Source organism: Leucopleurus acutus (genome assembly GCF_964270905.1).
Source record: "Leucopleurus acutus genome assembly, chromosome: 1".
Taxonomy (NCBI): Eukaryota; Metazoa; Chordata; class Mammalia; order Artiodactyla; family Delphinidae; genus Leucopleurus; species Leucopleurus acutus.
In genome coordinates, this window is record NC_139142.1 from 173,005,537 (window position 1) to 173,029,072 (window position 23,536).

Here is a 23,536-nt window from a genome sequence, read left to right on the forward strand (position 1 = left end):
TGCATAATAAAATTTTAAAAAGAACATTTATCTTCTAAGTGTATATCTTCTAAGCTTATGACTGAAGTATCTTGAACTTCTAAAGTGGTTTCAACTTCAAATACAAACATTTATTAGAGGCAAAAGCTAATTACCTTTATTACAAGGAGGGTGTGAAGAGTTGATGTGATCTGAGGAAGTAAATAAAGTTTGCACAGATTTTCATTTGACTGTGGATTTACAAAATGTTCAATAATTCTAATTTCTGAAATAGCTGTCATCTTCCTATAGGATAAGATAAATTAGTCAGCTAAGGGTGGAGGTCTCTGAGGTAATATCAAATCCACGCCACTAGAGGGAAACTCTCAGAAGTGTCTGCAGAATGATCTTCGAAATGAAGTCACAAAGTACCCACATCCTCCCACCTGCCACGCATGCTTCTTCTGTTTACCTACACGTGCCCCTCGCAACACCTGTGCATCTCCTAACACTCAGCATTTAACTCTCCAGTTAGTTGATACCACTCCACAAACCATTTCTTCTCTCTTCCTTCAGAGGTTCCTTATCCTCAAATTTCTCAAATTTTGTTCAATTTTAAACTCTTTATATTTACCTTCTAAACATTTTAGTCACCTCCTCTGCTCCAATCAGAGGAGCAAGTACTCGACTCTCTAAGCCCCTATCGCTTTCAGCAATTACTGTCAGGCATTTTCTTAAAATTCTTGTGTCTCCAGTAAGGTGCTGGTGGCTTGACAAGAGTCGCCCAGAGCAGTGTCAACACGACCAGGGAAGGACAGTGAGGAATTGCCATTTCACCGCCCGCGGCCCCTCACTCCAAATGACTTGACCAGCTCTGGGAGGACCCTGACCCCCACTCCATTCCAACTGTCCACTCCCAAAGCGACACCTGGTCTCAGTCGCCACTACTCCCCTGACAACTTCTTAAACTTCTACGCGCAGAACTCAAGCCAAAGCTCTTGAATTCTGCACCAAGGCCCCAGCCGCCCAATCCCTTCTGATTTCACGTCCTGGTCCCAGGGGCCATCATCTCCGTCATCCTCTCACCTTTAATCTCAATTCCCCCCGGTCCTTCACTGCACACTCCCTTCTGAACTGGCCAGACCTCTTTCCACTGCGCCCCCCAGGCTTTGGAGCCCTTCTGGAGAGAATCACACAGGCTCGCCCCATGCGGTCATGGTCTCAGACCTCTGGGGTCCTTCAACCATGCCCGGCAGTCCCTACTCATGTCCCCAGTCATTTCCTCTCTCTTTGTCCCTCTAGAAATCTTACCTACTCCTTCTCCCTCAACTGGCAATCTCAATGCCCTCTTAGAAAATGAAACTCCCTCCCAGCCCCACCTTACCTCTATACACAACTATTCATTCAGTTCCTCCTCTCTGGGGGGGTGGGGTCCTTACTCTGAGCTGTGAATTCCATCCACCACTGTCCCCCACACCCCGTTCCCACAGCGGCAGCCCTCCATCTCTGTCCCTGCTCCCTCTGGTATCTCTGAAGGTTCCACCAGGCATATAAAGATGCTCAATACTCTACCATTTAAAAATAATAGCATATATTGAAAATGACAAACTTCTATAGAGTATGTTTAACTCTCACTAAATACAGTGGTCTGCTCACTCTTCACTGTATTATTTTATCTGTGTTGTCAATACCTGGCTCCCCTGGTCTTTACTGTAGACACTGATGCTCATCCCTGTTGCTTTGGCTCCAGCAAGTTCCTAAGCTGCTGACCAAGCGTCCAGCCTTCCTGTGGGATCTCGAGGGCCACCCACTGGCTCTCCAAATTGAGCGTTTCTTTCTCACACCTGCAACTCTGATCACTCAACTCCCGGCTTGGTTTCAGCTTGGACTCCAGGTACCTGCTGGGACTGCAGTATGACCCTGGACCCCCAGTTACTGCACTCATTTCCAACCAATGTCCAGGCAAAGGATCAGCTTTTTTCTGCTGAGGGTCCTGATTTCCTCTTAAGCCCAGGAATTATTAGGGGTCCCTTCACTCTCAATTTCACATCACTATACTTAGCTGAAAAAAACCCTGGCCTTTAAACTGCTCTACCCTGGGTTGACAGTTAGACTCTGCATTCAGGACCCTGGCTGCGCTGCTGGAGTCCAGCTACATGGCTGCTGGTCGCCTCACCCCTGGCTCCCTTGCTTGCAATTTCCTCTCATTTTCTACTGATCTCCAACCCATCTCTCATCAAATCATGGGCAAACACCCATGCCACAACAGGTGGTCATTTCACTCACTACTTATTTTAAGTTGTGGTAAGTGTTATAAACAAATTCTGAAATCTACATTACTTTTAATCTACTCTTTTAGCGGTCAGCAAACAACACTATTACAGACTCTGTTATATTTCATAATCATATATTATATATAACGTGAATGCTCTAGGATTTATGTCAGAGAAGATCATCATTTTAAGAGTACAGTATATGTGAAACTGTTCAGTCAGTCAAAAACAAAAAAGAAAAGGTTAATATCAGGTGGTCACATACTGGAAAATCAAATCTTGAACAAAGATTTAGGGATCCTTAGACTTACAAGTGTATTGGTTTCTACTGGATTATTTCTTGACTGTCTCATCTTATACCATCCAAACAAAGGAATTGATATTATGTTTTTAAAAAAATGATCCAAAATAAATCTGAGAAATCAGAAAAATTTTATGTATTGTATATTCTGAAATGAAAACGAAGAAAAAGCCAGCATGCTAAAACCCAGTGGCACTACCGTACTTTTTCATGATCCACAAAGCAGAATTTAATAGCTTCAAAAAGCAGTTATCAGGGACTTCCCTAGTAGTGCAGTGGTTAAGAATCTGCCTGCCAATGCAGGGGACATGGGTTCAAGCCCTGGTCCCGGAAGATCCCACATGCCGCGGAGCAACTAAGCCCGTGCGCCACAACTACTGAGCCTGCACTCTAGAGCTCTCGAGCCACAACTACTGAGCCTGTGTGCCACAACTATTGAAGCCCGCGCACCTAGAACCCATGCTCTGCAACAAGAGAAGCCACCGCGTGAGAAGCCCGTGCACCGCAACGAAGAGCAGCCCTCACTCACTGCAACTAGAGAAAGCCTGCATGCAGCAACAAAGACCCAACACAGCCAAAAACGTTAAATAATTAATTAATTAATTTTTTTAAAAAGCAGTTATCAGATACCATCTGCACAGGACATACAAAGGAAATAACAAGTATACAACCTAAAACAGACAACACTGACCCTGTCCAAGACACAAAATGACATGCAAACTCACACTGAACACACCATCTTCCTGAGAGTAAGTCAGGAAAGGCAATGGCATGACTCTGACACTTTCCTAAAGGATGGTCTTGATAACTCAGAAGCTTCAGTAAAGCTCTTCTTTTGCCCTGGTCAAAATGCACTTAAATATGAGAAAGTACAAGGAAAAGCATTTCTCTTCACTAGAAAGAAATCTAATTATCAGATGCTAAATCCAAGTGTTACACGAAAACAAAATTTAGATGAAATAAAATATGGCCCTGCCTCAAAGCATTAGCAAGTCTTGCCAGTCTCAATGTACCTCACTAACAATTTCAAGGCGGAAAAAATAAACATTTGAACCATTTAAAATTACACAGTCCATTAAACATTCTGCTGTGCACACAGAACACACAGTGTGCTTATTTTACTTGACATGTAAAAAGAATAACATTTATGTGGAAGCCAAAGGTTAAACAGATTTTAAAAATATGAACAGTAGTAACAATATACTGAATTATATAATATCCAAAATGTTGAAAATGAATTTTCATGCCAAATAGTAGGAAAATGCCAGTGATTATGAGTTACTGAAATAAAATGCAGTAACTCAAAGTATATAGTTAGATCAAAAGGAAAAATGTAAAATATTTAAAAAGCTAGTTCATGATTTTCATTCTAATTATAATAAATCTTTCAAAATTGAATACACAATAGAGAAACAAAGTTAATAAATGCATACAAAGATGGTTCATGTTACATTAAAATATGGAAGTGACTATCAAAACATGATTTTTAAAACAATCAAAAGCTAAAGTCATGTTTGGAGTACAGGTATATAGCTAGTTTTAAAGAATTTCAACTAAGTTACTTTTTTAAAAAAATCAACAAAAAAGCTTGACTTCTTTCTGGCAGCACAGAGTCCTTAAAGAAGGGTGGAAGCACTTTCATTTTTCATTGCAAAGAGGAAAACAGTCACTGTTGTCATGCTGCTACCAGTTATCCTCCAATCATCAAAAGGCCCTGGAATTTAAATCACCTTCAGACAAGCTCAGGTGGCTCCAAATTCTACTCCGCCCTAAGCAGCACCTTCTAAATATCAACAGCTTCCAGAAATTCAAACAACCAAAACAACTTCAAATTGGAAAGGCCTTCCACTTTCATTCCACATTAAAGTCCATCAATCACAAATTTAAGCAGAGATGTGGCTGTCGAGAAATACGAAGAATGAAGCTGTTAGGCAGCCAGGCCCCAGCGGCTGTCCCCGCCTGGGCGGCAGGTCACTTGCTGGGGAGCCCTGCCCCCAAGTGGCCACCAGCTGCCCTGCCCAGGGATGAAGGGAGAAGGCCACCCGGGCTGTCCTCCTACGAAGACACTCTCCCTTCCCAGGCTCAGGCCCGGTTTCCTGGACCATGTGAACGCGCGCAGGTACCTGACCAGAAGGAAAACAGCTGCCGGACCTGCAAGTGCCTCACAGAGGGGCCCTCGAGGGGATTCAGCCAACCTGGACTTTCAAGTTCTGAGCCTGTTTGTTCTGGAAGTCAGAGTGGGACTCCCAGAACAAACAGGCCACACCGAGATCTGGGGAGGACTGGGTCTTGTGCCCGCACCCAGATCAGGCTCTGAAGAACAAGCCCTCCTACAAGCTACGATGTCACCACTGAAGCGAAATGACTATAGTATTACCCTCCCCCACTTGCCACAGGAAAGAACACAGTAAAGCACTGAGGACACCAAAGGCTTCCCTCCGCCTGGTGTCTTCTCTCAGGGCCGCCCCAGCTCAGGCCAAGAGCTGGCACCCCGCTGAGCATGCCTGCACCCCGTCTGCACCAGGCCCACAGCCAGCCCTCACCACTATCTGGTTACCACAAAATGTTGGGCTTCTCTAAGATAGAAGACAGCATAGAGATAGAAAACTACACATTCTGAATCTTCCATTTGTCATCCTAATGCTCAGAAGTCACAGAATAACCAAATAAAATGCTTTTACTTAGACTAGCAAGAACAGAATATCTGCTCCAAAGACAAATATAACTAATTTCTACATATCCTTGAAATTATAGTGTGTGTGCATACTGACACAGGTAAGTACATTATTTGTTATGTTCCCCAGAGATTATTTATTCTGTTCAGTAACAAATATGGAAATCAAACGATTCAGTTTCTTGAGTTAAAAGTAATGAAATAATATAAGATCACCTCTGAAAACCTGAAGCAGATCCATTTTAGATAAAAAACAATTATGTCCACAGACTTACTCATTCAGCACACAGGAAAATATTCTTTTTATTTCTGGAATTTCAACCTCCTTTGGCCTGCCTGCCTGTCACCCCACTGCCCTTGGCTAATGTCACCAGCCACCTCCAAAAGCCCCCCACCCCGCTCACCACTGTAAGCACAGCACCTGGAGGGTGAGTTCCACTGCCATGTGCCCCCTTCATAGCCCTGGGGGAGGGGCTGTCAGAGAGGTGATGGAACTGTCAGAGCCCATGACATCAGCTCTGTAGATTTTGAAGCAGTGATGGCTCTCTTTGTTCTGTGACTGTATGAAAAATTACATTATTCCTCCTCTCAAGATAAAAAGTAAAAGAAAAGATAAACTCTAATTCCCACTCCTTAAGTGACCTTCTCTGACCGCTGGAAGGTCCAAGTCGCCTTTGCCCTCCCCCACTATCTGAGGCTGCACGTATCTGCTGGTCACTCACTCCCTTCTGGAAACTGCCCTCCTCAGCTGCTCCATCACCCACGAATGAACTCCCCTGCTCGCTCCCCTCCTGCTGCCCACCCCTGAACTGGCCATGTCCTCTGGTTCTAGCATTAGCCCTCTTAGTTCACAGAAGCATCATCATGGCGGAATCCTTCTTTGTAAGTGAAATGGTGCACATCTCCCTGCCCTCCTGCAGCGGAACAGATAAATGCGGAGCTCCAGACAGGAGGCGGGGTGGGGGCTCAAGACTGACCCTGCCCCTTGGGGTCAGAACAACCTGTGGTCCCTCCCACAGCCCTGGCAGCTCTCAGCTCATCCCCACTCCCTGCCCTGCTCCCTCAACCTGGGGACATCCTCCCCGCTCCCTCCCCCACAAAGTCAGATGCATCCTTCAGGTCCAGTGAAAGAGTCACCTTCTTCGTGACTCTCTTCTGCACCAGGGGGGCGATGAGCACCCGTATTCCCCAGGGGTACCCTGCACTGCCTCTACTACTGTCCATGGTGTGGTGTGTTTACATTTCTGCCTTCTCTATTAAACTGAGACCATTTTAGAGGCAGGCGAGACGGTGGTGGTGGTGGTGGTGTGTGTGCATGAGAGAGAAAGATGTGGGGAAGAGGGGTCCCAGGTGAACCGAACATGAGGCTCAGGCATGTTCTGCTGTGGGCTGGTGTCCCGCATGAAGAGAAGTGAGGCCGTGGGCGGGCAGTGACTGGGAGCTGGAGGGGAAAGCAGCCGCTGGTCTCCAGCCCAGACAACAAAAGGAATCGAAGCCCTAGAGAAAGAGATGGTCAGGCAAAATCCAGGGCAGCCTTCCCAAGAGACTATGAGATACAAATTAAGGCAGAAAACTAAAGGCTTCTCGTTCTCTTCTTGGTAATCCTATTTTCAATATTCTTTTCCTTAAGACCTAAATTCTAAAAGCCCTGTGTTTTCTACTCAGTTCTGATGAATAAAATCCTGCCTAAAATCAGAGCCAACAAAGTTCCCAACTAGCAGTTGTTAGTGAAAAGAAACTCTAAAGAGATAAGCAATGTGAGCATAGGTCCAAGATGGAGACAAAATTCTGAGCTCCTGAAACAATACAAAAGACGGAGGCTGACAGGAAGAGTACTTGTAGCCGTTGTGTTTATTAACCATTTAAAAAAACAAATGTCCTTGTAAGGCTGTCTGTAAAAGTCCCTTAGAGATATCTGGACATTCACAGTTTAATGAAGAAGTAACCATTATGGGCAAAGCAGCTCCTACTAATTGGTTGTCAACTGGCAAACTGCATTCCAACTGGTCTCTGGCTGCCCTAAAGTGACATAAATAGCCCGATTTTTTTGTTCTCCCTACCTGACTCTGCTCACTCTGGAAAACTGATGAGGGTGGTAATTCTGGCAGATCCCTGTACCCTACAGCCATGCCTCTCCCCACAGAGGGTTGGGACTGGGCCACTCCGGTGTCCAGTGATGAGGCCAGACCTCAGTGAGCTGGGACTAGTGAGGACAGCCCCTCAGCTACTGCTCGGAGCACATAACCTGAGTCTGGTCATGGGGAAACACAGAACAGCCCCGGGCTGAGGATTCTTTAAAACTGCCAAGGAGGAGATATGACACCTAGAAGCAATGCATGTTCCTGGGCGGGATCCTGCACCAGAAGGGAAACAAGACACTGCTGGGACAGCAGTGCAGTTCGCATGGGATGTGTGGACTGGACAGAACTGCTGTGCCAACGTTGACTTCCTGCCTTGGTTACACGGGTTATATCATGATTAAGTAGAAACTGCCCTTGTTTGGGGGAACTAAACCCAAAAAAGTTTAGGGGCTGTGGGACACCATATCTACAGCTTGCTCTCAAGAGTTCAGCAAAAGACTAATAACAAAGGGTGTATTCACACACGCACATACACATCTCTACACAGAGAGAGTGGGCAGTGGAGCAAACGCTATGAAATGTTAGCAGTTGGGAAATTTGGGAGAGTGGGGTTATGGCAGTTCTCTGTACTGTTCTTACAATTTTTCTTTAAGTTTAAAAATATTTCAGAATTACATTTTAAAATTCCCCCTATTGTTCATTCTAGTACTTTTTATCTTCTCCTTTCCTTACATCTGACAAAGCCCACCAGCCAAAGACCCCCAGACATGCCTGTAGTCAAACAGAGTGAGGTCGTGAACTTGCTGCAGCCAACAAGGAAGCTGTCCACACAGAACCGTAAGTATGTTTTGCAAATTGTGGTTTCCATTGCCATTCACAGTGCCTCCTCCCGGTCTACCTGCCAGGGAGGGCATTGATTCACCTAATAAAATCTCTTCGTTCATTCAACAAATATTTATCCTGAGCTCCTCTAAGTCCTTAACATGCTAGGCATTAGGAAGCTATGTAGTTTAATGACACATGATCCGTCTTTGAAACTGGTGAGGCAATGTATAGACATAAATGATGATATAAGAGATCCTTGTAAGGCTGTACTGAAAAAACGAAGACTTGATGGAATGAAGGAAAACCTGAGGAACAATTTGTTCTGGATAGATAAGTTTTCATAGAATTAGCTGAAAGTACCACTTCAGGCACAAAATCTTTTTGTATTTTAACCATCAGTTTATATATATTTTTCTAAAATGTATTATAAACTTTCCTGCCTTAAACCGAACATAATTTGATATGTTAAGCAAATTTTAGTTGTGCAAATCTCAATCATGCAACATAAAATATTAATGGTCTCATTTCATACACAAATCTGAAATTATGCAAATGCCCCAAATTAAGAGTGACCAGTGAGAATTGCATAACTTCAAACCAGCAGGCTGAGTGACCTATAGCCTACGAACTCTAACCAGACCACTTTATCTGGAAAACAGAAATAAGCCACCATATTTTGTGAGTCCTCTGGGAAAATGGGTCTTACAATTGTATGAATTTTGAATATGCAGAGGCCTCAGAAGCACACATCTTTTACTGGGGCACCCCACTGATGCTGGGGCAACATGCATCTTTCATAAAATGCCATATCAATTGTAATTTAACCCATTTATGATTTGGCTTTTACTGGGGCATTAACTTTCTGGTCTGTACAGTGGCGAGTTCCAGACCTGCTAGGGTATGTAAGTGGACTTTTCTAGTTACTGATGAAATGTCCATTTCCTTCTTCTTCCTCACCAGCAGAACCCCATTTTTATCCCCTGCAGCCCTGTGCTACCAAAATTTCCCATTTTTCAACCTCCCTTAGAACTGGAGATGACAACATGACACAGTTCTTGCCAAAGAGATGTAGGAAGATGTCCCTAAGCGGGCATAATCTCCTCTGAAATAACCGGACAAAGCTTCCCTAGGACAAAGTCTGTGCCTTTACTCTGCCGCCTTCTCCTCGCTGGAGACCCAAAATATGAGGGCAGACCCACAGCAGACACGTAGAGACCACAGAAGACCAGCATGAGGACCCAGGCCTGCAAACTGAGGGCAGCCTGGAAAAGAGAAAACTAGGTCTCATCACAGAGCTGCTGTACCAACGACTGTCTACCCTGAGACTCCCACTGAGAAAAAATTCCTGGCAGTTCATTTTAAATGACTATAATTCAATCAGCCAACTCTTACATTCATATAGCTGTTATTTATGGATTTGGGGGGGTTGGGGCACTTTTTTGGTCAAAGAACCCAGCTAAGCAAATCAATACACGTGATCCACCAGGCCAGATCCTGGTCCAGGAAAAGGCCCAGCGAGAGAAATGGGAAGAAGCAAAGGGGGCTTCAGGGAAGGGTTTCCATGCTTGTAAGAGAGAGACTCCCCTTCCTTCCTGACTTTATCCATGTGGATGTGAGGCCCAGAACTGCCACACTCACCACGTGACAAGTCTACTGATGAGGTCTATGCAGAGAGGAGAGTAGACCTAAGATTCCCAGGAAAATAGAACTGGATTAAATCAGGCATGAAGATCACCCTAGTAGACTTCTAGACCTCTAGGAATGTGACCTGATAAACATCCTTAATATTCAGGTCACTCTGAGTCAGCGTTTTGTAACATGCAATCAGGAACATTCTCACTACCTCAAAATGTGAAGGACCTGGCCACTGTGAGAACAGAAGCTGCCACAATCATCTCCTCCACCTCTACCTGCATCACCACCACCACCTCCACCATCATCACCTAAACCAGCATCACCTCCATCACCATTACCATCACCACCTCTATCACCACCACCATCACCACCACCCTCTCCATCAACACCACCATCACCACCCCAGCTACCATCTCCATCACCACCTCCATCACCACCGTCATCGCCATCACCTTCACCATCACCACTGCCATCACCACCATCACCACCTCTACCACCATCACCTCCACCTCTACCACAACCACCTCCATTAACACCACCATCACCACCACCACCGCCTCTACCACCACCTCCACTCTCACCAATACTACTCCACCGTCATCATCACCATCACCACCACCACCTTCACCTCCACCTCCAACACCACCAATACCACTACCTCTACCTCCTCCACCCCCACCACCAACATTACCTAAATCCCCTCCACGATGATCTCTACCTCCATCACCCCACCATCACCTCCACCTCCACCAGTTACCTCCACTACCTCCATCAGTACCACCACATCTACTCTGGCTATTCAAAAAAATGTCCCCCTTACTTCTTCATGCTCAGGCATGTTCACCATAAGAGAAGTCAATACATGAAGTTGCTTCCTTTTCCTGTGTGTCAAGTGAGTGACATGATTTTACATGTCCTCTTGCTTCTCAGCCCCACCACTTTAACATTTAATGGTAGTTCAGCTTTCTTCTACTCAGCTACCAAAGTTATTGGAGCAGTAAGTCAACCAACAATAAACCAGCAAATACTTAATGAGCATAGACCTGACATGCTTAGCACTGGGAAATACAAAAGACAGGCTCCCTGCCTTTGAGGAGCTGAAACACATCATCAATGGAGAACAGAACACACACTAAGAGGCGAAGGTGCAGTGAGGAGATGTGTAGGTGGCCTGGGGTCAGCACCCACAATGACACGGAGATACCTAAAGTGGACAGAAAGATGCCAAGTCACTAGAGCTCAGGGTGAGAAGAGCAGAGGGCATCCACGATGCTCACTGCTGTTTCTTCTAAGCTCTCCTCCGGTGAGGCGGGTGGTGGTCATCAGAGAAGAGCAATGAGCAGGGAGTGGCTGGCCCTTCCCACCAAACCAGGAAGCAGGGTAAGCTGGTGTTCAGTGTGTCCTTCACGTCTTCTCCCTCTACTGACTCAGCACCTTCAGTGCCAGCTCCTTACTCATCAGTCAGGCACCAAGAAAGCAAACTTGACATATGGTCAAAGTCAAAGGGATATTTAGTTTTAAAACAGGCCTCTGGGGTCTCAGCATCCCACACATCTCATAGTAGGAGGTCTTGGGTAGAGAAAGAACGAGAAAATTTCCATCACTAATATCCCGACAGGGTTGCATAGATCCTCCAGTGGCCTACACAGATGCCTCTTTACCAGGAGAAAAAAGTTTCTTTTCAAATGTGAAAAACTGCTGATCATTAAAAAACCACAGAACTATTATTCAGGCAGCAGTGAAATGTGGCATATTAGCCCCAAAAGGTAACACTCCAAATAATATCTTCACATATTTTCCCTCCCATGACAAAAACTCCTGGAAGGGTTTTGAAAAATGTATCATTTTGCCTGATGGTTCTCAGTGATGACTGAATCCTTTTTACTCAAGGCTAAAGGAACAGAGACATAAATTATTAATTAGTTCATTGTTCCTATTTATTGTATATAGAACTTCTTTGTAGTATTTCTGCTGGCAGAAAGAGAAAACTGACAATCTAGGTTTACACCCACAAAGCAAGAAATAAATTACTTAAGTTCACGTTAAGGACAGCATTCCCAAACTGAAGGAATCCCACTCAACTGGCTCTATCCTCCTATTTTAGGTAGGAGGTATAATCAAGAGAAGCTGTAAAATTTCAAGCAATCTGCTGAATTTTTAAATTACCACTTAAAATTCTTTGATAACACATTTAGAATCTGAGAGAGAGGAAGGGACAGAAGTGAAAATGCAACCTGATGACTCTAAACCTGATGGCAATGACACCACAGTGATATGGAAGAGCTGAGAACGGAAACATCATTAGCTAAATCTAAAGACAAATGGTTGCTTTTCTTCATACTGATTATCAATACATCCCTCCTTCACCCGAAGGAAGAAACAGAACTTGTCACATGGTTTATATAGCATTTTACTCATTAAAGTGTTGAAGAAAGGCTCAGGTTTTCTAGGCAAAACACATCATCATAACAGACTTGTCCATTCCAGGCCTCGCCTAAGAAAACTGTACCAAGTATCCCTGGGACACTGTCTCAAGGACCTAGGGAGAGTGGATGGATTCCAGGACCCCTCAGTAAACCAGGCTGTCAATCAATTACGCTGCAGTGTTTACAGAATGAACTAGAAAGCCCATCCCATTTAATCCCCACAGAGAAAACTGAAACAACTCTCCCCAGGGGTGAAATGGCATCGATCTGATGCTGGGACCAAAGCCAACAGTCTCAGCTGGAACCTGAGGCTTATCGGCCAGAAACTGGGACCTTGAAACCATGGCAAGTGGACCTCCTGCTCCACTTGCTAAGTTCTTCCAAAAGCAATGAAAATTGCATTTTTTCTCAGGCAAAGTTAAAAGCAAAATGTAAAAATATAAATGTTACTCTGTTGGTCATGCAAATTTGATATATATGTACATGACAGGAGACCATGAACTAAGTTTCAGTCTTTCTATTTTAAGGTTTTCTGTTTACTTTGGTGGTTAAAGGAAGCCATACATTTAATAAGAATTTTTACAATTTAAAAAAGTGTACAATATGACAAAATTTTCAGTCTTTTTGCACTAGAAGAACATTTATGAAGAGATACATACAATGGCTAAGCTATTTCCTGAAGAGAATAAGGGTTATGTATTCCTATACAATTAGAAGTCATTACGGACCCTTTCCCAAGGATCTTCTTCCCTTTAAACTTTGTGGCAAAGATTTTAAAGTTTGGTTCTCCACGATTATATGGCACAGCCAACTGCATTAGAGAAACAAATCTGAACACTTTTTACCTCCCATGAAACCCTTTTCTAAACCACATTTTTAAAAAGCGGAGTACTCCCTTTTTTAAAAAAAAGAAGATAAAATTTTAGAAGTGGAGGGAAAGGGATTCCCTGGTGGCTCAGTGGTTAGGAACCCACCTGCCAATGCAGGGGACACGGGTTCGAGCCCTGGACCAGGAAGATCCCACATGCTGCAGAACAACTAAGCCTGTGCACCACAACTGCTGAGCCTGCACTGTGGAGTCCGTGAGCCACAACTACTGAGACCACGTTCCACAACTACCGAAACCCGCACGCCTAGAGCCTGTGTTCCGCAACCAGAGAAGCCACCACAATGAGAAGCCCGCGTACCGTAATGAAGAGTAGCCCTGGCTCGCCGCAACTAGAGAAAGCCCGCGCGCAGTAACGAAGACCCAACACAGCCAAAAATAAAAACAAATAAATAAATTTTTAAAAAAAGGTAGAGGGAAAATGTCCTTTTTCAGCCCCATACCAAAGATACTCCATGTCCCTATACATTCTGAATATTATAGTATTTTCTGACCATAGCTTATGGTAGAAAGTGGGAATAGCCAAGCTGGGAGAGTCTTATTTCTATTATTTTATTTTTCAGAAAATCAGTTTATTGCTTTGCTAAAAACAGAACATGTTCATTGTAAAAATTTCTGACAATCTAAAAATGTTCAAAGAACAAAACACTAAATTGCTGCCCCACCAACCATGACTATAAGAACCTGAGACAGAAAATGAACTCAAATTGCAAAAAACCCAAATTGATTGCAGTAATTACATTTCGTTAATACATTCCCATTACTGACAAGTAGATGAACTATCAGTACATGGCCTTTCAATGCACTCTGCAGAAAGTAGAACACCAAAGTCACACACAGCACAGCTCATGCAGCCGAGCACACCCCACACCAGAACCCACAGCTCTTCCCAGGAATCCACTTCCCCTACCTCAGCTTTACCTCTCTTTGAACCTCAATGTCAAAACCTCTTCCCTCCAGAGATGCTTAAACATTTCACTTTTGACATAAAGTCAAACAGGAAAGATCATCAAAAAGAAATAAGTTAATTCTGCACCTGGCTAGTGTTATTTTTTTCCTTGCTTGTACTGTACACTAACTTCAGCCAAATCAACTCTTTCATGGAATGAAACAGGAAATTTACTATCAATAATATTTAGACATGTTCATCACAATAAAAAGATAACTCTATTCACCAACTTTTCCTCACAGCTGAAATAATCTATTTCTATTTCTGAGAAACTGAAGGCAACCTTATGTGAAGTTAAGCTCTTCTTCTGTCATATTCTAGAAAAATTTTAATATCTTCCCCCTCCACAATAATTCTATTTAAGCAAGTAAACATATTTTATGACATGCAAATTAGTTACCTGATTATGCTTCAGTAATGATAATATTTAACATCATATAAAATAACGTGATAAAATTTCAACTCCCATTTTTATGTTCTAACCAATAATTCAAATTTGTTTCTCAATTAATTCAGTGTTCCACTTTTGAAAAGCAATTTGCTTTATTTTAAGCCAGACTTATACTTTCTTCTGTCACTTTAAGTCTACTTAGCATGAATTTACTGTCTTTTAACCCCTTTTTTCAGTTATTGCTTAAATGTCTTCTGATAGGTCACGTTTCACCTTCTTGTCTTATATGGTCAAGCATAGTTTTAAGTAAAATAATTGGGTAAAATTATTTTAATAAAAATAATTACTAAAATTTTTGAAAACTAAAAATATAGAGTATTCACAATTACTGAACTTTTGTTTTCATCAATTATAGGCAAAAGACGCAGTAGGGCTTCCCTGGTGGCGCAGTGGTTGAGAGTCCACCTGCCAATGCAGGGGACACAGGTTCGTGCCCCAGTCCGGGAAGATCCCACATGCCGCGGAGTGGCTGGGCCTGTGAGCCATGGCCGCTGAGCCTGCGCATCTGGAGCCTGTGCTCCACAACGGGAGAGGCCACAGCAGTGAGAGGCCCGCATACCGCAAAAAAAAAAAAAAAAAAAAAAGATGCAGCAGTCATATCCTCAAAAAAGATAGGCTTTACTTTCACACTGTTACCACCTTTTGAAACAATAATGATCAATGGTACTTTTACAATTCTGAATTCTTCAGCGCTCAAGGGAGAAATGAACACATCTAGTCTGAGCATCCCGAACATCCATTAATTTGCCAGTGAATGCTACAACACATAAATGTGAATAAGACCTTCTTATAGCTAGGAAAATTCTAGTGTTTCCTTTATGGCATTACAGTAGCTCTTCCAGGACAACACAATTAATAGGAAAGGACAGTGGGGCCTGAAAGGGCCAGTGTTCCTTTAAAAACATGCATGAATTTACCATATACCCATGTGAAAACCTGTCACTAGGCCTGGGGAAAAAAAGGTCACTAATGTTAATCACTTAGAATGAGAAGAAAACCCCATCATTAACTGAACTGGGATCTGTCCTAATAATAAGAGAGCACCTCTATTTTCTGGAACTACAAGGAAGTTGGGTGTTTGGGGTTCATCAAATACTTAGGTCTGTACTTACATTGATATGTGGATTTGTGATTTTCCGAGAAATTTACATTATCCACTGAACTTAATTCAATTTTTTTTTTTTTTTTTTTTACAGTACGCGGGCCTCTCACTGTTGTGGCCTCTCCCATTGAGGAGCACAGGCTCCGGACACACAGGCTCAGTGGCCATGGCTCACGGGCCCAGCCGCTCCGTGGCATGTGGGATCTTCCCGGACCGGGGCACGAACCCGCGTTCCCTGCATCGGCAGGCGGACTCTCAACCACTGTGCCACCAGGGAAGCCCCTTAATTCAATTTTTGTTGTAGAGTTCAGGAAACATTTGTTTATTTTGGTCTTTGAACCAGAATCATCATTATGAACCGCTTATCATAAATGTATTTATGGATATCGGTTAAGAAAGTTATGCTGGTCGGTAACCTGTTGGATAAACCAGTTTTTACCAAAAAATGCTTACCACAAAATAAGCCTGTTGCATTTTAATGAAAATATTTAAAAATCAAAATTTTCATTTTCTTTGAAAAGGAAGAAAAGCGTTAAACAATCCACTTACAGTGAGTTCACAGAAATCGATGCTATCAAGGCTTTTGCTTCTGTGTAGTCTCCCTTTAATTCGTCTTAGAGAAGGTTTTCCTTGGCTGACACTAGAAGTAGCACCATTAGGATTTTCAGAGGATGGTGTTACCCTGCAAGAAGAGGAAAATTCTTAAGAAGACTGGTTTACAGGTGAATACTTTTCTCAAGTATGAGGTAAGCATTTACTTGAGAATAGCTTTGGAGATCTCATACTCCTTTTTCAACCAAAAAGCTAAGAATCACAGTGGAGCTACATTCTACCAGATACCTTTCTAAATATTTCTTAGCAGCTTGCTAGTTTAGAAATTTTTCGTGACAGTTCAAATATTCCAACATTAAGATTCACTAAAAGTCAACTCTGTAACCATCAGAAAAGCAACCAAGACCAGACTGAAGTTTCCTAGGTAACTGAGAGGCACTGCTTCCCTCTGGGTGGTTATTTATCTAGTGCTCAGCCTGGTGCCTGGCACACCAGTGCACAGCAGCCATCACTGTCCCCAACCACAGAAACTGTTCAGGAGGATTCTGTTAAGCATGAAAATAGCCTTTAAAAATTTAAGCATGAGACGTAGCATGGACTTGAGGACACGGGGAGGCGGGGAAGGGTAAGCTGGGACGAAGTGAGAGAGTAGCACTGACATATATACACTACCAAATATAAAACAGATAGCTAGTGGGAAGCAGCTGCGTAGCACAGGGAGATCAGCTCGGTGCTTTGTGACCACCTAGAGGGGTGGGATAGAGATGGGTGGGATAGAGAGGGTGGGAGGGAGATGCAAGAGGGTGGGGATATGGGGATGTATGTATACATATAGCCGATTCACTCTGTTATACAACAGAAACTAACACAACATTGTAAAGCAATTATACTCCAATAAAGATGTTAAAAAAAAATTTAAGCATGACAGTCGACACTTAATTCAGTATTACTATGGAACCAAGAAAATTCAGATAAGAAACAGCACACAAACTAAGCCATCTACAGAACGCACCCTGGGCAACGTGTTCACACATACACACACACACTCTAGACTGCCATGTGTCCTCCTATTTCTGTGCCACTGCTGGTGGCAGCCTTGGAACAAGGTGCCTTGGGAACCTGGGAGGACACTGCTCAGTGGATTATGGTTTTAGAGATAAAAAAGATTATAAAGTAATGAGGCTGATTTGTAAGTGTGGCTGTGTGGTTTGTGAAAAACATAATCCTTATTTTATGATCAGATCTCCTATTTGTAATACATTCCATGTCCATATATTTATTAACCTTCATGACCTATTTAATTTTTGGTATTTAAAATGTTGTCTGAGGGATTTCCCTGGTGGTGCAGTGGTTAAGAATCCGCCTGCCAATGCAGGGGACACCAGTTCTATCTCTGCTCCTGGGAGATCCCACATGCCGCAGAACAACAAAGCCCATGCACCACAACTACTGAGCCTGTGCTCTAGAGCCCGCAAGCTACAACTACTGAGCCCACGAGCCATAACTACTGAGCCCGCATGCCACAACTACTGAAGTCCACACATCTAGAGCCGGTGCTATGCAACAAGAGAGGCCACTGCAGTGAGAAGCACGCGCACTGCAACGAAGAGTGGCCCCCGCTCACTGCAACGAGAGAAGGCCTGCGCACAGCAACGAAGACCCAACACAACCAAAAATAAATGAATAAAATAAATACATTTAAAAATAAAATAAAATGTCTCTTGTTGCTTGAAAAGGACACAAAGGATGGACTACTAGCAAAATTAATTTGACAACAAAAATAAGGTAGAAGTAAATACCATAAAATAGACTAGTTTAGGTACATCTACAGCTTAAAAGTACTCCATCCATATAGTCAGAATATTTGAAGAGTACAGAAAGATACAGAAACAACAAGTAAAAGCCTCCCCCCTCCCCCTCATCCCAAATCCCCATCCCTCTTCCTAAGGACAATCATTGACAACAGTTCTTTGTATAACCTTGCAGACAAATGCTCATGTTTATCTATGTATGTGTTAATCTCCTTTTGAAACTTTTAAGGCAAGGCACCAAATTGTTTATATTGTCCTGCATCTTATATTTTTCACTTAATTACCTATCTTGACACTCTCCCCATAATAACCCATACAGATCTATTTCATTGTTTTTTTTAATGGCTAACCACTATTCCATAGCATAGGTGTACGACAATTTATTCAATCATTCCCCTGTGATGGGCATTTAGTTTAGTTTTCAAATGTTTGCTATCAAACCACAAAGCAATGAACACCTTTTTTTGGACAACATCTTTGGGTACAAATGTAGTATTTACTTAGGAAAAGTTACTAGAAGTTGCTAAGTATTGCCTTTCAAAAAGACCTTACCAACTTACGCTTCCATCAACAGTATAACAATGCCCATTTGGCGGTCCTTAAATACAAGGACAATTTTACCATTTTATCTTATTAGTTAAAACTCAACTTCTCCGTGTCCTTCATTGTATTTGTCTTGCTGAGTTGATTTCTATAAAAGAGACTAGTATCGGGGGCTTCCCTGGTGGTGCAGTGGTTAAGAGTCCGCCTGCCAATACAGGGGATGCGGGTTCGTGCCCCGGTCCAGAAGGATCCCACATGCCGCGGAGCGGCTGGGCCCGTGAGCCACGGCCGCTGGGCCTGCGCGTCCGGAGCCTGTGCTCCGCAACGGGAGAGACCACAACAGTGAGAGGCCCGCATACCGCAAAAAAAAAAAAAAAAAAAAAAAGAGACTAGTATCGAGCTCCCCAGCGTGAATATGGATTTGTCAGTTGATCTTTGTATATCATTAGTTTTTCCTTTATATGTCTCAAATCTGTTTTATTAGATGCCTTAATGTTTGTAACTCAGATCTTCTTAGGGATTTAACCCTTTAGCATATGAAAAGTCTCTGTGCCAATTCAAGATTTTACCCTAAATGCTATTTTGTCTGATAATGTTTTCCATCTATATTTTTACATTAAACTTTTCCTGGCTTATCTTTTTCTGTGCTTGTATTTTTCACCTTTCCAAGTGTCTGTCTATCTCTCTCTTTTTAGCTGTACCTTTAACTCCTGGTAAACAGCATGTAGCTGTATTCCAAGTGTCTGTCTATCTCTCTCTTTTTAGCTGTACCTTTAACTCCTGGTAAACAGCATGTAGCTGTATTCCTTTTCTTTTTTACCCAATCTGGAATTCAGTATTTTTTGAGAGAACCTTAATCCATTCAAAGTACTCTTTACTCATATGTTTAGATTTATTCCTATCATCTTTGTTTTATGGTTTGTGTGTGTGTTTTTAAATTTAAATACTTTGGTTTTTTTTCTGCCTTTTCAGTATGATTGAGTTTTCTTTGCCCCGCCAGCCCGCAGACTCTTCCGCCCTTCCAATTAGTTTGAAAGTTGTACATTTTATAAGGGCAACTCTAACTCTAGCTAACTAACTATATGCATATATTTATGTATTTATATGTATATACACATACATGTATATGTAAATATACATACATACACATACATACGTGTTTAAACTCATATTTTTCTATCAGCATCTCTGGTTCATTGGTTTTCTTACCTCCTCTTACACAAGAAATGACATTAATACATCTTCATTTTCCTTCTTTGCCAGCACCACCACATCCCTGCCAAAAGTCCAACCCCCTCTTGGACATTTTTTTTTTTTGAATTTTTGAATTTTATTTTATTTTTTTTTATACAGCAGGTTCTTAGTACTTATCTACTTTATACATATTAGTGTATATATGTCAATCCCTATCTCCCAATTCATCCCACCACCACCACCCACCCCTGCCCCCACCACTTTCCCCCCTCGGTGTCCATACGTTTGTTCTCTACATCTGTGTCTCTATTTCTGCCCTGCAAACTGGTTGATCGGTCCCATTTTTCTAGGTTCCACTTATATGTGTTAATATACGATATTTGTTTTTCTCTTTCTGACTTACTTCACTCTGTATGACAGTCTCTAGATCCATCCACGTCTCTACAAATGACTCAATTTCGCTTTTTATGGCTGAGTAATATTCCACTGTATATATATATACTATATCTTCTTTATCCATTTGTCTGTTGATAGGCATTTAGGTTGCTTCCATGACCTGGCTATTGTAAACAGTGCTGCAATGAACATTGGGGTACAATGTTCAATTCTTTTTGAATTATGGTTTTCCCTGGGTATATGCCCAGTAGTGGGATTGCTGGGTCATGTGATAGTTCTATTTTTAGTTTCTTAAGGAACCTCCATACTGTTCTCCATAGTGGCTGTATCAATTTACATTCCCACCAACAGTGCAAGAGGGTTCCCTTTTCTCCACACCCTCACTGGCATTTGTTGTTTGTAGATTTTCTGATGATGCCCATTCTAACTGGTGTGAGTTGTAGTTTTGTAGTTTTGTAGTTTGTAGTTTTGATTTTCATTTCTCTAATAATTAGTGATGTTGAGCAGCTTTTCATGTGCTTCTTGGCCATCTGTAAGTCTTCTTTGGAGAAATGTCTATTTAGGTCTTCTGCCCATTTTTGGATTGGGTTGTTTGTTTAATATTGAGCTTCATTAGCTGTTTATATATTTTGGAGATTAATCCTTTGTTGGCTGATTCGTTGGCAAATATTTTCTCCCACTCTGTGGGCTGTCTTTTCGTCTTGTTTGTTGTTTCCCTTGCTTTGCAAAAGCTTTTAAGTTTCATTAGGTCCCATTTGTTTATTTTAGTTTTTATTTCCATTTCTCTAGGAGGTGGAACAAAAAAGATCTTGCTGTGATCTATGTCAAAGAGTGTTCTTCCTATGTTTTCCTCTAAGAGTTTTATAGTGTCCGGTCTTACATTTAGGTCTCTAATCCATTTTGAGTTTATTTTTGTGTATGGTGTTAGAGAGTGTTCTAATTTCATTCTTTTACATGTAGCTGTCCAGTTTTCCCAGCACCACTTATTGAAGAGACTGTCTTTTCTCCATTGTATATCCTTACCTCCTTTGTCATAGATTAGTTGACCATAGGTGCGTGGGTTTATCTCTGGGCTTTCTATCCTGTTCCATTGATCTATATTTCTGTTTTTTGCCAGTACCATATTGTCTTGATTACTGTAGCTTTGTAGTATAGTCTGAAGTCAGGGAGTCTGATTCCTCCAGCTACGTTTTTTTCCCTCAAGACTGCTTTGGCTATTCAGGGTCTTTTGTGTCTCCATACAAAGTTTAAGATTTTTTGTTCTAGTCCTGTAAAAAATGCCACTGGTAATTTGATAGGGATTGCATTGAATCTGTAGATTGCTTTGGGTAATATAGTCATTTTCACAATGTTGATTCTTCCAATCCAAGAACATGGTATATCTCTCCATCTATATGTGTCATCTTTGATTTCTTTTGAGAGTTCCTAACTTCTCTTTCTTTTCATCCCTTTCTTTTGTGAGTCTTTAGCTTACTTCTCCAGATTACTAATTTGTTTTTCAATTTTGTCAATTCAGCCATTCTTTTACTCCAATGAGTACATTTTAAATCTGTAAAGTGTCTAGTATGCTTTTTTATTAGTAGAATATTCTCTTGCATCTTTCTGAAAACCATGTTAATCCAAAGTTTTTCCTTTTTCTTAGAGATTAGTTCCTCTGTTTGTTGAATGTGGTATTCTCTTAATACTGGCTTTTTCCACTTGTTGTGTGATTTTTAAAGTCTATTTATATTTCTATTAGAGAACGTCTGTTTCCCCACAGTAGTGCTTAAGGTGGCCTGCCTTTGGCAGCTCTGGCAGAGACAGGACACACTGCTGGGAGGTCTGTGAGGCAGCTTCTCTTCTGTGTCAAGGGATGCAGTGGACATCTCAGTTTCAGCCCTGTCTCCCTGGCTCTAGTGCCCACATCACTGCCTCAGTGAGAAAGCAACACTGCTGTCCCCTCCGTGTCACACATCAGTGAGGATGAGGGAGTCAGATCTGATGAACCCCCCCCCCACATCCCCTGCTCCTTCTATCCCTTGATGCTGCTTCAAGCCTCCCACCCTTAACTTTGCAGGAATCTTCTGCACATTTTCCGGACAATGGTTTCTGCAAGGTATTTCTCTCAGTAGATCTGTCCCTATCTACTAACTACTTCTCAGACATTCCTCAAGAATGCTGGTCCATCGATGGTATTTTTTATTGTTTACTCAGACTGTTACTATTTTTGTTGTAGCTTTTTAAATTTATATTTTTGTTATTTCATTGGGTTCCAATGAGTCTACCTTTCAAGTCATCTCCCAGAGTAAAATTTGGGTGATGCCACTTTCATTATTCTTAACACAAAGAGCAGCACCCTGTACAGTTTTGTTCTCCTCTCTGCAGGGTAAAAGATTCCATAAAAATAATGAAAAACTCTGTTCAAGAAGAGGGCATATGGTCACTAATTATTAGAGAAATGCAAATCAAAACTACAATGAGGTATCACCTCACACCGGTCAGAATGGCCATCACCTACAAACAACAGATGCTAGAGAGAGTGTGGAGGAAAGGAACCCTGCTACATCGTTGGGATCCCTCCTACACTCTACACTAAAAACAGAGCTACCATATGATCCAGCAATCCCTCTCCTGCATATATATCTGGAGAAAACCATAATTCGAAAGGATACATGCACCCCAATGTTCATAGCAGCACTATTTACAATAGCCAAGACATGGAAGCAACCTAAATGTCCATCAACAGAGGAATGAATAAAGAAAATGTGGCACAGGGGCCTCCCTGGTGGGTGCAGTGGTTAAGAACCCGCCTGCCAATGCAGGGGACACGGGTTCGAGCCCTGGTCCAGGAAGATCCCACATGCCATGGAGCAACTAAGCCCATGCGCCACAACTACTGAGCCCGTGCTCTAGAGCCCATGAGCCACAAATACTGGGCCCACGTGCCACAACTACTGAAGCCTACCCGCCTACAGCCCATGCTCCGCAATAAGAGAAGCCACTGCAGTGAGAAGCCTGCACAGCGCAATGAAGAGTAGCCCCTGCTCACCGCAACTAGAGAAAGCCCCCGCACAGCAACAAGGACCCAATGCAGCCAAAAAATAAATAAATAAATTTATTTAAAAAAAAAAAAAGATGTGGTACACATACACAATGGAATATTACTCATCTATAAAAAAGAACAAAATAATGCCATTTGCAGCGACATGGATGGACCTAGAGATTGTCATACTGAGTGAAGTAAGTCAGAGAAAGACGGATATCATATGACATCGCTTATTGGAATCTAAAGAAATGGTACAAATGAACCTATTTACAAAACAGAAGTCCGGTCACAGATGTAGAAAGCAAACTTGTGGTTACTGGGGGGAAAGCAGGGGGAGGAATAAATTGGGAGATTGGGATTGACATATACACACTACTATGTATAAAAGAGATAACTAATAAGAACCTACTGTATAGTACAGGTTAGCACAATACTCTATAATGACCTATATGGG

At 42.3% G+C, this 23,536-nt stretch overlaps 1 protein-coding gene across 2 annotated transcripts in view; it reads right to left on the minus strand.

The window, feature by feature from the left end:
* Window positions 1–23,536, minus strand: part of TJP1 (tight junction protein 1) — a gene marked incomplete at its 5' end in the record, with an annotated part of 254,955 nt that overhangs the window by 218,737 nt on the left and 12,682 nt on the right. For both annotated transcript variants that reach the window (XM_082851457.1, XM_082851456.1), the window contains one exon: window positions 16,111–16,243. In XM_082851457.1, coding sequence (XP_082707583.1) covers window positions 16,111–16,243 — 133 coding nt within the window. The remainder of the gene's footprint in view (window positions 1–16,110; window positions 16,244–23,536) is intronic.